Source organism: Ziziphus jujuba, chromosome 3 (assembly GCF_031755915.1).
Source record: "Ziziphus jujuba cultivar Dongzao chromosome 3, ASM3175591v1".
Taxonomy (NCBI): Eukaryota; Viridiplantae; Streptophyta; class Magnoliopsida; order Rosales; family Rhamnaceae; genus Ziziphus; species Ziziphus jujuba.
The window spans coordinates 21,364,121-21,379,189 of record NC_083381.1 but is presented as its reverse complement, the minus strand read 5'-3'; the positions used below and the strand labels follow the sequence as shown (position 1 = coordinate 21,379,189).

Genomic DNA, 15,069 nt, shown 5'->3' with positions numbered 1-15,069 from the left:
ACTATAAAGGCAAACTCTATTGTTGCAACAGTTGTAACAAGTCAGCGAATCGGTGAACAAACATAAATATGGATAAGCTTATATTTTCTCAAAAAGCAATTACCAACAAAGCATTTGAGGAAGATCTACTAATTCATTCCGAAATTTTTATGACACTGTTTGTTTTTTGTCAGGGAAACTCATTTCTGGTTACTCTAAACATATGGAATCACATTCCATGATCTAATCCTAAGAATCATAAGGCAGTCGTACCATCAAATTTTAAAGTGAGACCAACATACCATAAGCCGCTCATCTCACAATTCAATCAGCCAACCACAAAACCGAATGCAAATTACGAAAACAGTGACTTCAATGTGAGAAATCTGCAAAGTTTGGCAGTGTTGGTCTGGCTTGAGAATGAATTGGCTCATGTAAATGCGTAATTTTCAACTGAACAAAGTCCTCAAACTCAATTCCATGCTGAACACCCCCAATGAACATGCACTATGAAGCTTGTGTTCAGCCATGAGTGGAGTGGACACTTCACTTTAGAACTTGTGCACCTCTCCTCCTGACAAGGGCAAATACAGGGGGAAAATGATTATGCCATCGACAAAGTGTCAACTACCACTACCAATATCGCTATCTATTACGAAGTGATCAGCTCATATCTCCATTCGCTAGCAGTAAAAACCCCCAACTAATCTCTGTATTCCTACTCGCCATATCCAATCAAACATAACTATCGAATTACTAAGTAGGATACATTCCTTATCTAAAAACTGGAGAAAAATTAGCAAGATTTGAACATAATAATCAAACTATCGTAAAAAGCAAACATAATAAGGTTATATATAAGCTACTTTTAGCTTAAACACTACGAACAAGAAGGAAAATGCCAGATCAGCTAGTAGAATATCATAAGCACACCAAAATTAAAACTACACTCAGAAGCAAATACTAAAAAAGAGAAGCATCTACTACGTCCCAAGGTAACTACTTATTATGGACTAGAAAAATAGATACTGCAAACTACTGGGATTCAAGCAATCCAACCAGTCCCAAGGAGTATTGACATCCAACTTGAGGCAGTGCTGCTGCTGGCAATGAGAAACCACTATGACCTCATTTATCAAGAGAGATCCATAAAACAAAGATGAACATCTGCTCACTTGCAACCGTCAAAATTACTGTTGTTGGGCTTGTCGCGCCTGTGCACCACCATACCAACCACCATAACCAATTTGCCCCCCTTGAGGACCATTTGCCTGAGGAGCCCCGTAAGTTCCAGAACCTTGCGACGAATCAGACCTCCATGCAGCATTTCCATAGCCTGTATTTCCATTTGCATCACCATAGCCACCCCCCATGTAGCCACCACCACTCCCTGGTAGTTCTCCCCCACTTTGACCACCAACGCTACCAGCACTCCCAGAACGCCCTCCAACAGCACCATACCCAGCTGAATTCCCATAGGACCCCTCACTTCCACCATACCCACCATAACCATAACTTTGAGCCCCATATCCAGCAGCTCCACTGGGAGATTGCCCTGCAGGTGCAGAACCAGGGCCACCACTGCCTGCAGCAGCACCGGCACCTGGTACACCCCAAGGACCAGCACCCCCATAGCCCATTGCACCATATCCAGAGGGGGTTTGAGTGTTCCATGAACTTCTATGGGCACCTGGTAGACCACTTGCATAACCAGCATTAGGAGCATTAGGGTTTCCATATCCAGCACTAGCAGGGCCACCATAACCCCCATAACCCCCATAACCAATGCCATTATTTGAAGGACCATAACCATAACTAGGTGCATTATACCCAGAGGAACCATAAGGTGTAAACCCACCCCCAGCATTCTGGGATTGCATGTACCTGCTGGAATCCATCCGACCATCATAAGAATTTTGGTTGCCATCGGATGCCCCATAGCCCTGGTAACCACCACCACCTCCACCCCCACGGCTACCTCCTCCAGGATTGGCATCTTTAGGAAGAGCACGCTTTACTTCCACTTGCTTACCGTTCAAATCATGAAATGTCTTGTGCAAAACCCTATCGACTGCATCTTCAGTATCAAAGGAAATAAATCCAAATCCACGAGGTCGTCCAGTATTTTGGTCATACATGACTACCACATCAGTTACATGGCCATAACCCTCAAAATACTCACGAAATCCTTCTTCAGATAAAGTGGGAGGCAACCCTCCAACAAATATCTTCTTAGTCCTCATATTTCCACCATTCCCAGCATTTCTAGCAGGATAAGCATTTCCAGATCTGGCTGATGTTTGCTGCTCCTCTCTTGATAAGGCCCTCTTAGCCTCAACCTAAAACATAAAACTAGTGGTTATGCAAGCAAATCACAGATAGATAGGAGCTTGGATTCATTTACTGCACAAGAGCCTCCTGATATGCATTTAACGATTACTCAAGCATCTGGAAAATTCAGACATGCATATAAATTAAATAGCTCAAGAAAACATAAAATCAAATACAAAAACACCACCATTTATATCTATTAGGATCATCATCAGGATCTGGCATTCTAACAAAGGCGTCTATAGCCCATAAAAATAAGTTTACAAAGGGAATAAAAATTGAGGTGCGAACTGGTAACTGGTCTTTATGAGCATCTGTAGTCTCTGAATTAATTATCTCATTGGTAGTAGAAAATAACTAACAAAATGAGCAAAAAATACAAAATCACAAAATCAATTTACGTATCCATCTCAAATACTTATCTCAAGCAACCAGGTTGTAAAACCAGTAACTACATATCTCCACATAAAAGGCATCAGATATAGAAAACTAAAACAATCTACAAAATTTGTCAAAGGCATATCATGTGCCAAACATGTAAACAAAATAAGACTGTAAGAGTCCCAACCTTGAAAGATAACAACAACTGAACCAACAGAGTTGAGTGCCCTCGACCCATTTACTGAGTACCATTAATTACATCTTTTCATCCTTTGTCACCAATGAAAATCATAAGTATAAATTCCAATAACAAATTAAACAATTTCACCATTGACAAAACTTATACTAAGGGTGTCAGGGTGGCAAACAAGTACTTAAAAATTAGTAGAACCATCAAACTAACAATCGGTGTGAATTGCGTATATTTTAAAAAGAACAAGGGACTAAGGGGATCCATACACCCAATAAATGGCAGATTTCCTTCATTTCCAGCAAACATATTGCATCTCTTAGAATTAAGTAAAAAGTAATTGAAAGGAAGACCAATTATTTTAGAATTCCATAAACTCTTCTTCATTTAACTCCACCAACGCTAACATACACATAAAGAAAAGCAAGCTTGAAGGAAAAATCATAGGGACTCTTCACACACGCACAAACATGTATGAACCGCAGAACATTTAAATCCAGAAAACCCAGAAAAATAAAAAGGTACCATCTTAACTAAAAACGAACAAAATTAAGCATTTAACAGCAGCATCCCAATAATAAAACTTAACACAATTACTGACCATCATTCTCAAACAAAACAATCACAATTTCAAACACCCAAAAAGTTCTAAACTTCACACCACCAATAACAAAAACACACAAAACAAAAAAGACCCAATAATTTAATCTTCAATTAATGGTGGGGAAAAAAAAAAAAAAAAAACCCATTACGAGAACTGTCAAAATACGCCAAAAACAAAGGGAAAATGGGGAATAAGAAAGGGCCACTCACCGTTCTCCCATCAATGGTATGCTTATCCTCAAGAACCCTATCGAGGACAGAAGGATCTGAAAAAACCACAAACCCGAAACCTCTGGGCCTCCCAGTGACTTTGTCCCTCATCACTACTGTCTGCAAAACATCCCCATAGCTAGCAAAGTAGTCTTTTAGCTTCTCCTCCGTAGTTTCCCATGAAATCCCACCAATGAATAGCTTTCCTTGATCTGAATCCATTTCAATTTTGAAACCACCCCAAAACCTCCACTCTCCTACTCTCAAGCTTTTGTGACAAATTTCTTTCTTCTTCTTCTTCTTCTTCTTCTCCTTCTTCTTTTGGGGGTTTTCGGTCTTCTTTGTGATTTGGGAATAGGAGGAGAAGAGGGTTCGTGGCCGTCTTTGAGAGAGAGAGAATTCTAAGGTCAAGTGCGAAAGTGAATAAGTATGTGCTTTGACAATATGGGGGAAAAGTATTCCATATGGACGGTTGTGATGTATTCGATTGGTTGGATGGGAGTGATTTTGATATGAACTGGCAATTGACGGCCAGGATGTAATTAAATTTTGTCCTATTTAACCTCTCTTATATTTATTAAAAAAAATATCTTTGGATTTATAATTTTGTTCAAACTATGGCAAGAATTAGTCATATTTTTTCTTTTATCATTTATGACAATGTATAGTTGTTATTTGTATATTACATATTATAATTTATATAGCTATATATTTTTTTTTTCCAAATTAGAGAAAGGCTAAATTAGGTTATAGTTTGAGCAGAATTATACTTTCAAAAGGTTTTGGTCATTTTCCCATTTTTACTTTCAGTTGTGGGAATCTCATAAAAAGAACCCTAACCCTTGTTTAAAATAAAGCATTATATAACGATATTCTTATTCTTGTAATAATTATATAACAATATTAGGCATTTGGGTCATAATTCTTGGAATTATCTCCGAGATATTTTATTTATCTTCTGAAAAAATTTTCTTAGACACATATTGATTTAATAAGAAAGAGAGATGTTTTAGATATAGATACAAGTTAAAAATTTTGAAATTTTAACCCAAAAAAAAAAAGTTAAAAATTTTGAAATTAAAAAGCAAATACTTACTATTATGTGGGCTATCCTAGGGGAATGAATAGGATGTACTTTTTTTATAAAAAAAAAAAATATATATATATATATATATATATATATATGATTACGATGTACTTGTTCTAAGAATTTTGTTCTACATAGAAACAACGTTGTTTAGATGCTGGATTTTCTTTTTTTTCATTTTTTTTTTTAAAAAAATCATTAAAGTTTCTCAATTCTAGAATTGTTTTGATGCTACTAGTTTGTTAAAACATTTTTGGTGTCCTATATTTTAGATTTAACTTTCACTTGAATTTTACAAACCTTTTTTTAAGCCATGTTGTTGGTTAGTAATAAATATAAAAAATGTGCATTTTATAGAGCAGATTATAAAAAACAAATAAAATTAAATTAATGAATTAGTGAGACACCCTGTTTATTAAATAACCAAATGTGATTAGCTTTAGCATTATTCTATTAATAGCTTCTTTACTATCAAATCAGACAAACCCAACTCCATGAAGCTTCTAAGTCAGACATGATATCATGTAAGGTTAAGAAAGATGAAGCACTCCTTATTGGCTACCATGGCCGTTCCCCTTTCCATTTCTGCTTCTGAACAGGGTTTTGTTTGGTTAAGTCAGGACTCATAGAGCACAGACTAATTCATTTCATAGAAGTCAAGCTGGTGGGAAATTTTGACTGCCTTTTTGTTTTACAAAGTTTAAAAGACAAAAAGTAATTCACTTTTTACCGTTTCTCTTCCCCCCCAAAAAAAAAAAAAAAAATCAAATACATGAATTATATTTAAATATCATGAATTTATCTTATTAGGCTAGTTAAATGGAGTTTAAAAAAAAAATTTACAAAAAAATTGGAGTAAAATATGAGGATCAAAATCTTCCAAAGTTGCACTATTTCTTTACTTTTTTTCTTTTTCGGTGAATCTTTACTTTCATATTTTTATATTTTGTCACTGTAAATTTGTACAAAAAAGGCACAAAAAAGTTTGGCTACAGAATTTGTAAGACCAAGCCAACGGATAGCTTTGGACCTTTGGTGTGTGTGAGAAAATGAAAATGGCTGGATTTTCATGAATGGCCTGAAAACAAAAACAAAAAAGAAAGGGACATAGAGACAGAAAGAGAGAGAGCATAAGAGCCGCATTTTTGTCAAGAATGCAGATCAGACACAGATAGAAACTAACTGTTAATGTTGTCCGTACTTTTTTTTTAATTATTAAAAAAAAAAAAAAAAAAGACAACCTCTGTGTAACCCACCACATACCCATCATCATCATTAAATTCCCAACGTCTCACTATTTTCAAAACCGTTGGGAGCCAAATTGGGATTTAAAATCCCCATGACCCTTCTCTTCTCTCCTCCTTCCTTGTCATTCTTTCTATCTCTCTGCTTGTATTTCTTAGCCAAAAGCTCACCATGAAGAACAAGACCCACTAACTAAAATTTACCCAAGATTCTCGGTCTTTGTTTTTCTGTGACTATATCGGGATTAATTCTCATGGGTTGCTTTCTTGCCTGTTTTGGTTTCTCTAACAATAAGAAAAGAAAGCGTCGAAACCCTTCCCATAGAGTTTCAGTTGTTGCTCAAGTAAGTTCATCTTCAATCTGCAAACTTTCTTTGTTTTATCAGTTTGTTTCATATTGAACCCAATTTGGGTTTTATTTATTTATTTTTTTTTGGGACTATTTGTTGCAGATTAAAGGTAGTTATGAACCACTAGATTCATCTCCAATAATAAGTATCGGCAAAGCAAAGAATCCCAACAATGCAGTATCTGAACCCAGGTCAGTGAAGTTACTTTAATCTGCTTCCTATTATTCTTAGCGCAAAATGAAATAATGTTTTATTTCTTTCTTTTTTTCTGGATTTTTTTTTTATGAATATTAGAGAAAATCCTAAGGAGCAGCAAAAATTGAAAACCAGAAAGAAAGTTAGTTTTAATCTAAATGTGCAAACCTATGAACCAATCTCCAACACTTACAATTTGTTGGAGGATGAAGAGGAGGAGAAAATGGGAAAGAATGGAGGAGAAGTAGCACGAGGAAGCTTGTTATCTGGAACAAATTCCACTTCCCACTCAAACTACAGGTATCAAAATTGCAGAGACTGCTATGATGAAGAAGATGATATAGCATTTGAGGATAGTGATTTGGATGATGAAGAAGATGAAGATGATGATGATAATGAATATGATTGGGAAAGTGATATTGATGGCCAGAGAACAAGCCAAGATGGGTTTTCCAAGCAGTTTTGTTCTTCCTCTCTAAGTTCAAAGAATGGAATTTCTTCTGATCCAGTGGTTGATGAAAATGCTAACAATGCCATGCCACTCAGTGTTCGAGATATACATTCTGTACTGAGCCCAGTAGAGAATCTGAGTCAATGGAGAGCAGCCAAAGCAAAATCAGTACCACAGAAGAACCAAAGGAAGGAGAATATTGGGGTTCTTCAAGAACCCTCAGAACCCTCAGTACCCTTTAGATCAAACTCAAATTTTAGTTCATCACCATTGTGTAACCAGTCCAAACCTCTACTCCAAGAAATTAAGGTTGATGCAAGTCTTTCAAGCTGGTTAAATTCTCCGATAACAAATCCAACAGCAACATTGGAAACTTCGAATTCATGGAAAATTAGAGGAGACAGATCAGTTTTTGAGCCAACCTTCTTGAAAGCCTGCTAATCTATATATTTTTGGAGATCTTTTTGAAAGTAAAATTTTATCGAAGTCAAAAAACAGCTATAAAATTCAAGCTAGCATACTTTCTGAATGTGAAGAACTGTTGAAGGGGTTTTGGTTGTTTGTTGTTTGTGTTTTTGTTTTTGAAATTGTTTGTGAATTTATTGTGAATGATGATGTTTTTTTTGTGAAGTTGTCCGTACTGTTATGGAAGTGTGCTTTCACTTTCTCTTCCAGGCCTTACTGTATGGATAATTAAGACACTGATAATAAAGGGAGACCATTCTTTACTCATAAGGATTTTGATATTCTTTACTTTGATAATTAGATTGGTTCTGGAACATTGACTTTTAGGTGTTTCCAAACCAGATACAGTAAAAAGAAAGTGAAAACATTCAAGAAATTTTATGGAAGATTACCTTAAAAAGTAATTATAACTTTTTAGAATAATGCTCCTATTTTGTCCAAAATTGAATTAGAATAGCAGATCGTAGATTGCTAAGCATATGATTATGATGTAGAACAAAACTATTAGTGAGAGTTGAAAAACTTTTTCATTTTTCATTTTTTGTTTCACAATTTCATTTAATAGATGCTAGTCTCTCCACTTCAACATATAATATATAGATACAAGATGTGATAACAAAAAATAATTTGCAAGTAGAAATGATGACCACTCTACAAAGACAATTCAGATGGTAAAGTCAATCCTAAATCCAATCTGGAATAAATAAAGAGATTTTTTAAGCCGCAATTAGGATTCATTTTGAAAATTTGAAAATTTTGACACCAAAAAAGAAGAATGCTTAATATATACAACGGAATGGTCTACATATATGACTTTAAGTCACACATAATGATGTTGAGCAGACCATGTTATCGCAGTGGGTGCCAAGAAACAAAAATTGACTGCTAATGGAACATACAGTAAAAATATGCTCAATTATGGCAATAAAGAGGCATATATTCAAATGAATAATTCTTCTTTATTGCAAGATTTCAAAGCTCCGACTATGATAGATTCTTATTTTGATGGGAAATTTGAGACTTTTGTATTGACGGATTCTTGATTTGCCATAAACTATCTGTCAATACTAAATATTTCAAAGTCTAAATCAAATTCAAAAATATTATTCATTAGAAGCGAATAGGTTTAAAGTAAATGATAGGGGCACCTAAAAGTCTACCAAAATGTTTTCTGTATAGTAATTTAAAAACTGCCTATGTGATGGTACATAAAGCGATTGTGGCATTTGACTCAGAATTCTTTGGAATAGAAGTAAAAGAACTTGATGAATAAATTGCCATCATTCTTCAAATACATTATTTGATTCACAAATTAATAACCAGAATGAGTGATGGACTCTATTTCCTTCAGGTCCTGAAGGAAAAAAGGAAAAAGGAAGTACACAAAAGTATCAGTATCAAAGTACCAACGACATCTATATATATTATATATATAATACAAACTAAGATATATGGCATAAGTATCAAAAAGGTGATTTGCTATATGTTACATGTGGTAGAACACATACTATACTGCCATCATCCTAATCTTCGAACCCTGAAGATTATTCACTCCACTTCATCTGCTTGTTCACTCTGCTTCATCTGCCTGTAAGAAAGTTCACCTCATTTCAACCTAAGAAATGATTCTAGACTTGGATGTTAAACGCAAAATACTCCTTTGCCATGAGCTCAGGACTTTTCGTCCATCCTTGCAAGACTAGGTTAAAACAGAGCCAGTTTGTTCAAAAAGTAGTCAAATCAGACTGTAGAGAATGCCTCAATCATATAGCCGAAGTTCCCTGACAAGAGTGGTGAATTTTATCTACATTATCGTACACATACAAGAATCTGAATCATCATCATCAGAGTCACTCACATCGCTGCAGACAAATTAAGAGGCTTGGGGTTAAGAAACTCATTACTGAATGATAGAACTATATGCAGTCATTCAATGCTTAAAAAGTACATCATACGACAGAGTAGATCATTCCGATATATAATTTCTTTCAGGATATTGAACTGGTGTTTCGGGTAGTTATAGCATGGATAGTGTTCATTTTAATATCTTCCTCTGTGAATAAAACAGAATGAAAGATTTGAAAATGGTCTTCTGCTTTTAAGCAAGCAATTAAGGAGTGCATGCCAATTTCTCTTCCAAGAGGTTCCTTCAGTTTTTTCACCAGTTTCTTTCACACACTACCAAGTTAAAGACATGAGAAATACTGAATTACTTGTGATGTATATCAAAGAGTGTATTTTGTTTAAGCAGACAATCAACTGTGCTAAATAAAGGAATGGTTCTTTTTGTGTTACCAGATGCTTCCACACAGTAACAAAACATGGTAGAGATGTGAAATTATCCATTTCTCAGCAGTTGTGGCAGGCCAGATTTTCAAACTTATTACATTGTAGCGATATTATCATAACCTCACAAGTTCCTGCAGTCAGTAGAAACCTGATCCTTCTATTCATAAGCTCACATTAGATGCATATTCTATCATCCTAATCTCTAGAGTATCAGAGTGGTGCTTAAAATACTCAGGTATATATGTAATCATAATATACACTGAATAAGGCAATCTAGTAGATTCTACAACATACATCAGATACAACAAGAGCAGTTCAATTCCAAGTCCAAGCTGTGCCACATCTGGTCCAGCTAGCCAATCAAGTAAATCGATGAGAAGGAAAGGGGATAAATTGGTCTAGGACTAGCCAGCCAAAACTTAGTTGGAAAATATTAGCATCTTCTACTTATTTGACCTTATTTGAAAATGATTAACCTCCTCAATTCAGAATTTTTTTTGCACGTTTTTTGAAATTAAATTGCACTAGCACAAGATTATCATAATATTCTCACAACCTGCTTACGACAAGGTCTTTGTAATATTTCCAGTGCTACAGTTACTTTAAAGGATGATGCATAGCAAGTTACCATCCAATTTCCCAGTAAAAAAAGAAATCTCTTACAAAAGCTATTGAAGAGATGAAACTTTTAAACCTGATGCTGAAAAAGGCTCTACGCAAGTACGTCCTCCCTCCACCTCATACCATTTCAACATAAAAGACAACCACTTGATCCATTCAAAATCATGGAAAACCTTTATCAATGAAACGTTATGGGCCATTACAAGCCAAACCTCTCAAATAATCTGTGCCAGCTCTACGTTCTGATTAAAAAAGGTAGAATAAGAACTTTAACAGACGTGCAACTAAGACAAAGATAACTACAACGTTGATTTGACTCTTCCACAACACAATCCCCGCTGCCCCCCCCCCCCAAACAAACCACCACCCCAAAAAGATAAATAAAAATAAATAAATAAATACCCCCAAAAAAAAAAAAAAATAAAAGAAATATAAAATATGCCCTTCCAAAGTCCCCAAATATATGAGATCCTAGGCTGCCCAAAAGTCCAACTTCCCATGTCTATAATTTTTTCCTTGTCATGACTTGTTCCGTAATTTTAAAGTTTTCAACCACAAATCTCCAAAGCCACTTTCAAAAGAAAAGTTGACAAAAAGCCTCGATCTGCTAAGTCCCATGACACCAAACCAACAAGTGATGACAAGAAAAACCTATATTTCAATCAATTAGCAACGTTTTGTCCAAAAAAAGAATCAATTAGAAACCTTTACATTCCTGATCAACCAAGAAAATCTTGTTCTGGTTTTCTAGATGGTTTACCATAGAGCATGGAATGGTCTATAATATGATAAATGAGTCAAAATATCATATTAAGTGATTCACTCCTGTTGCCATTTAACCTGAAACATCTACAATGTATTTTACTACACTAAAAAACAATAGAAATCTAACCATAAAAAAGCCAACATTTCTTCTGAGTAGCTGCAATGTAGGAGGGTCAAGGAAAAGGATGAAATAAACAGGTTCTGTTCTAAGAGCCCTATAACACCAAAGCTTTCTGTCCCATTTCAAAACAGTCAGCCCAGCTAAGATCACACATGTAATGCGATTTGCTACCAATTTTTTTTTTATTATTTTTTTTAAATTTTTCAAATTGGCACGTCAATCTCAGCTTTCATCCTTATACTAGTCATGAAAATGCTGTGTAAGGTAGCAGTCACAGAAGTAAAATATGAAAGCCTTAATTGCAAATTCAATACTAAAAAATACCTTTACACAGTTGTCAAAGTAAAAGCCTAATAATGGTGCATTTACTTGGACACACAAAGACTTTGACAATCTGTCCTCACCAAAAGAAGACAGGATTCAGCACAACCAAAAACCCAATAATATTATCCCATTTTTACACAGATAGGATAGAAACAAGCAAACTACTACATTTGCATTTAGTAACTTTCCTTTTGTTTTTATTCTTAACAATTTTTGTACCTAAAAACCCATTATCAATCACATAGCTACAAAAACATTAAAAGCCATAGAATTCAAGCTCAAATACAATAATCAATCATAAAACAACTATATCCACACAAAAAAAAAAAAAAAAAAAAAAAAATTGACTACCTGGGTTCGAATTCCAAAACCTCAACGAGCTTGTTACCATTGCGATCGTTCCACTGTACTTTCCTCCGTACTTTATCGGATTTTCTCGACATGCCTCCTCTCGGAGGAGGCAACAAAGAATTCGATTCACTGTCGTCGTCTCCATTAGCGTGCTTGACCGCCACCACCCCTGTATGATTAGTATTCTCTACGGTTCCCAAAGGCTTTGCTTCACATCCATTACCATCCGTACCATCCGTATCCATCAACAACACCCCCACCTATCCAAAACCTAATATCAATATATTCAACCCACAAATCGCAACTCTACTGTAATTCGTGGCCTATCCAATCCATTTTTTCCGATGCCCCAAAAAAACTTAAAAAAAAAAAAAAAAAAAAAAAAAAAAGCTAAAACCTAAAATTCAAACTCTGAAACTCATCGTGGATTTTCATTCGCTATAATCATCCAAGGTCAACGCTAATACTCGGCACGATCAAGCTCTCAATTGCAATTTAAAAAACAAAAAAAAAAAAAAGGAAAAAAAAAATCTCAAAGAAGAAAAAAGGAACAGAATCTGGTGATCATTAATCAGAAATGGAATGACTGAGAAAAAAGCATAACATTCGCAAGAAAGTGATGGAAAATTATAGTTTGTGAGAATCTCCAAAATAAAAAATAATAATAATAATAAGCACAGCGAAATTGGTGCGAAAACAACAACTAATAAACAGCGAGAAATAATTATCTTCTGGAAAAATAAATAAATAAATAAATAAAAACAAAAAGAGTTATAATTTTTTTTTTTTTTTTTTTTTGAGATGATGAGACAGATCAGGTAGGGTCAATGATCAACAATAAAATAATTTTTAATTTAATTAATTTGGTACCAAAACTGAATAATATATTTATATATTTTATAGTTAGAGATTTCAAGGAACATATATATTTATTTATTTAAATTATAAATTAATTTTGGTAAATTTTGCAATTGGTGAATCTGCGTTTACTTTTTTTGGATGCGATCGTAGGCAATAATTTGTGTCACTTGCAAAATGCCAATCATAGCGGCAGAATTTTGATCGTACAGCTGGGATTGCACCACAATTTGGCGATCACTGGGCCCACATTTTATTTTCTCAATGAAAGTTAGTTAATTTCGTTGTCGTAGTAGGGACTGTTTGGTAAAATGGTAAGAACGATGTTTGTTTTGATATTTAGATTTTAATATCATTTTATATTTTTATTTAATTAAGACTTCAAAATTATGTTTTTTTATCTATTCAAAAATTTTGTTAAATACATAAAATTAATTTTTTTTTTCACAGATGATTTTTGTATTGGTAATTAAAGTGAATCATTAAAATGACAAACCATGTGATATGTGTACATACATAAATTGATATATATATTATATAATATATTGTTTTTTTGAAAAAAAAAAAAGAAAAAAGAAAAACCACCATTTTTATAAGCTTTAATGTGCAAAATTTGATTCTGATACAATTCTATCAAATAACAATCACCAAAAATGTTTTTTTTCTTTTTAAAAAAAGAAAATGAGTAGTTTATTTATTTATTTATTTCTTTAACACCCAGTCAGCTCTTGAAAAACGTTGGTGAAGTAAATTGGTTTGGGGTCATACCAAGTAAGAAAAAATAAAATAAAAAAAACAAAAACAAATGAAATGCAAAAGTCAGAATTTTTTTATTACACCCCATTGCTGGCCTTTTTCTACTTTTCTACTTTTGGTAGCTGAATGATTTTCTATATAGAATGATGTTACTTAACATTGAATGGTTTATTTATTTATTTTTATTTATTTATTGGGTCTTGGCTGCTAGGAATTGATGCTATATAGATAGTTATAGATATTGATGAATTGATAATGGTTTTTTTATTTTTGCTGAAGAATTGATGAATTGATGTTGTATTGATTGCTCAGCATGACGTTACATGAATGACATAAACATATTACCTAAGTTATTTGAAAAAAGGGAGATCTTTTGGTTATTGAAATGAAAGCTTTAATTTTGCTTATTTTATCATATAACCCCTTGGTACTATTAATACCAAAATATCTGTAAACAGTTTTTTCTTTATATTTTGTTCTTTAATGGTTTTTTTTTTTTTAATAGGTTTTGATCTAAATAAGTAATAGGGGTTCATGTTTTGGTAATTGTGCCTTTTTTTGTATAATGCTATTACAAAAATATGTATCGTCATAATAAAATTAAACTTTGATTTAATTAGCATGAAGACATTTTTAGGTCCAATAATTAAATTTTGTATATACAGTGATGTTAATTCTTTTTTCTTGTCTTTTCTTTTCTTTTTTTTCTTTTTTTTTTCTTTTTTTTATTTTAATTATTTTGGTGAAAAGATATGTTGGGTGTACTTCTAGTGGTACAAATAAATTAAACATGTTAAAAATTGATGCCAAAGTCCAAGACCCAGCTCAGCATTTGCTTTGTCTTACCCAGTAAACATCTAATTGAAGATGAGGTTCTAGATACATATGAATGTGCATGTACCCATGAAAAGGTCATTATCAACATGTCTATAGTTAATAATATTATATATTCTTAATATAATGACTACTTAAGACAATGTGAACATTTGTAACAGTGTGATATTTATAATTTTTTTAAAAAATATTATTACAAGATTTGATAATTATCCTAGATTTAAATATATGAAGATTTAGAATTACTTAGGGTTGTAAAAAGATTATAAGAAAAGATTGGAAGGTTATAGTCAAATAAATATACAAGAACAGTAACAATTTAGCTGATTTTCTTCTTAACTAAGGACAATAAATTAAATTATTTTTTGAATTGTATTGTTAACAAAAGACAGTACTGCATTATTATTATTATTATTATTTTTTATTTTCTTCCCCATTTTGGGGTGAAAAAGACAGTAGTGTATGTTGTGTCTAAATGATGTTTCTTTTCATTGTGCACAGGTGGGGCTGCTAAACATTGTCATGTGCTTTATGCATACAGGGAAAAATATCCCCCATTGACTGGTAATGCCATTTCTTCAATTCTTTCCCTAAATGATTACTTGATTTTCTCCCATCCACAAATAGACTACCATCCAAATGCTTTATGTATGTTTGGCCAAAA

The 15,069-nt window shown here is 33.5% G+C and overlaps 3 protein-coding genes across 4 annotated transcripts; 1 reads left to right on the top strand and 2 right to left on the bottom strand.

Moving 5' to 3' along the window:
* Window positions 1–58: 58 nt before the first annotated feature.
* LOC112492238 (heterogeneous nuclear ribonucleoprotein 1) lies at window positions 59–4,107 on the bottom strand. 2 transcript variants are annotated; one of them, XR_007241941.2, is made up of 3 exons: window positions 3,695–4,107; window positions 1,039–2,318; window positions 59–553 (listed from the first exon to the last, which is right to left on the bottom strand). XR_007241941.2 is itself a non-coding variant. In XM_048477159.2 (2 exons), the coding sequence occupies exons 1-2, from the start codon at window positions 3,914–3,916 to the stop codon at window positions 1,170–1,172; spliced, it is 1,371 nt and encodes a 456-aa protein (XP_048333116.1). In that variant the 5' UTR covers window positions 3,917–4,107; the 3' UTR covers window positions 810–1,169. The 2 variants fall into 2 exon arrangements, 1 of the variants encoding a protein (XP_048333116.1); XM_048477159.2 differs by lacking the exon at window positions 59–553 and having other exon boundaries at window positions 810–2,318.
* A 1,894-nt stretch (window positions 4,108–6,001) lies between these two features.
* LOC107409859 (uncharacterized) lies at window positions 6,002–7,754 on the top strand. The gene is made up of 3 exons (XM_048477870.2): window positions 6,002–6,369; window positions 6,478–6,566; window positions 6,670–7,754. The coding sequence occupies exons 1-3, from the start codon at window positions 6,280–6,282 to the stop codon at window positions 7,460–7,462; spliced, it is 972 nt and encodes a 323-aa protein (XP_048333827.2). The 5' UTR covers window positions 6,002–6,279; the 3' UTR covers window positions 7,463–7,754.
* A 979-nt stretch (window positions 7,755–8,733) lies between these two features.
* LOC112492237 (uncharacterized) lies at window positions 8,734–12,674 on the bottom strand. The gene is made up of 2 exons (XM_048477871.2): window positions 11,958–12,674; window positions 8,734–9,348 (listed from the first exon to the last, which is right to left on the bottom strand). Exons 1-2 carry the CDS (start codon window positions 12,200–12,202, stop codon window positions 9,291–9,293), a joined length of 303 nt encoding a protein of 100 aa, XP_048333828.1. The 5' UTR covers window positions 12,203–12,674; the 3' UTR covers window positions 8,734–9,290.
* Between the last annotated feature and the right edge of the window lie 2,395 nt (window positions 12,675–15,069).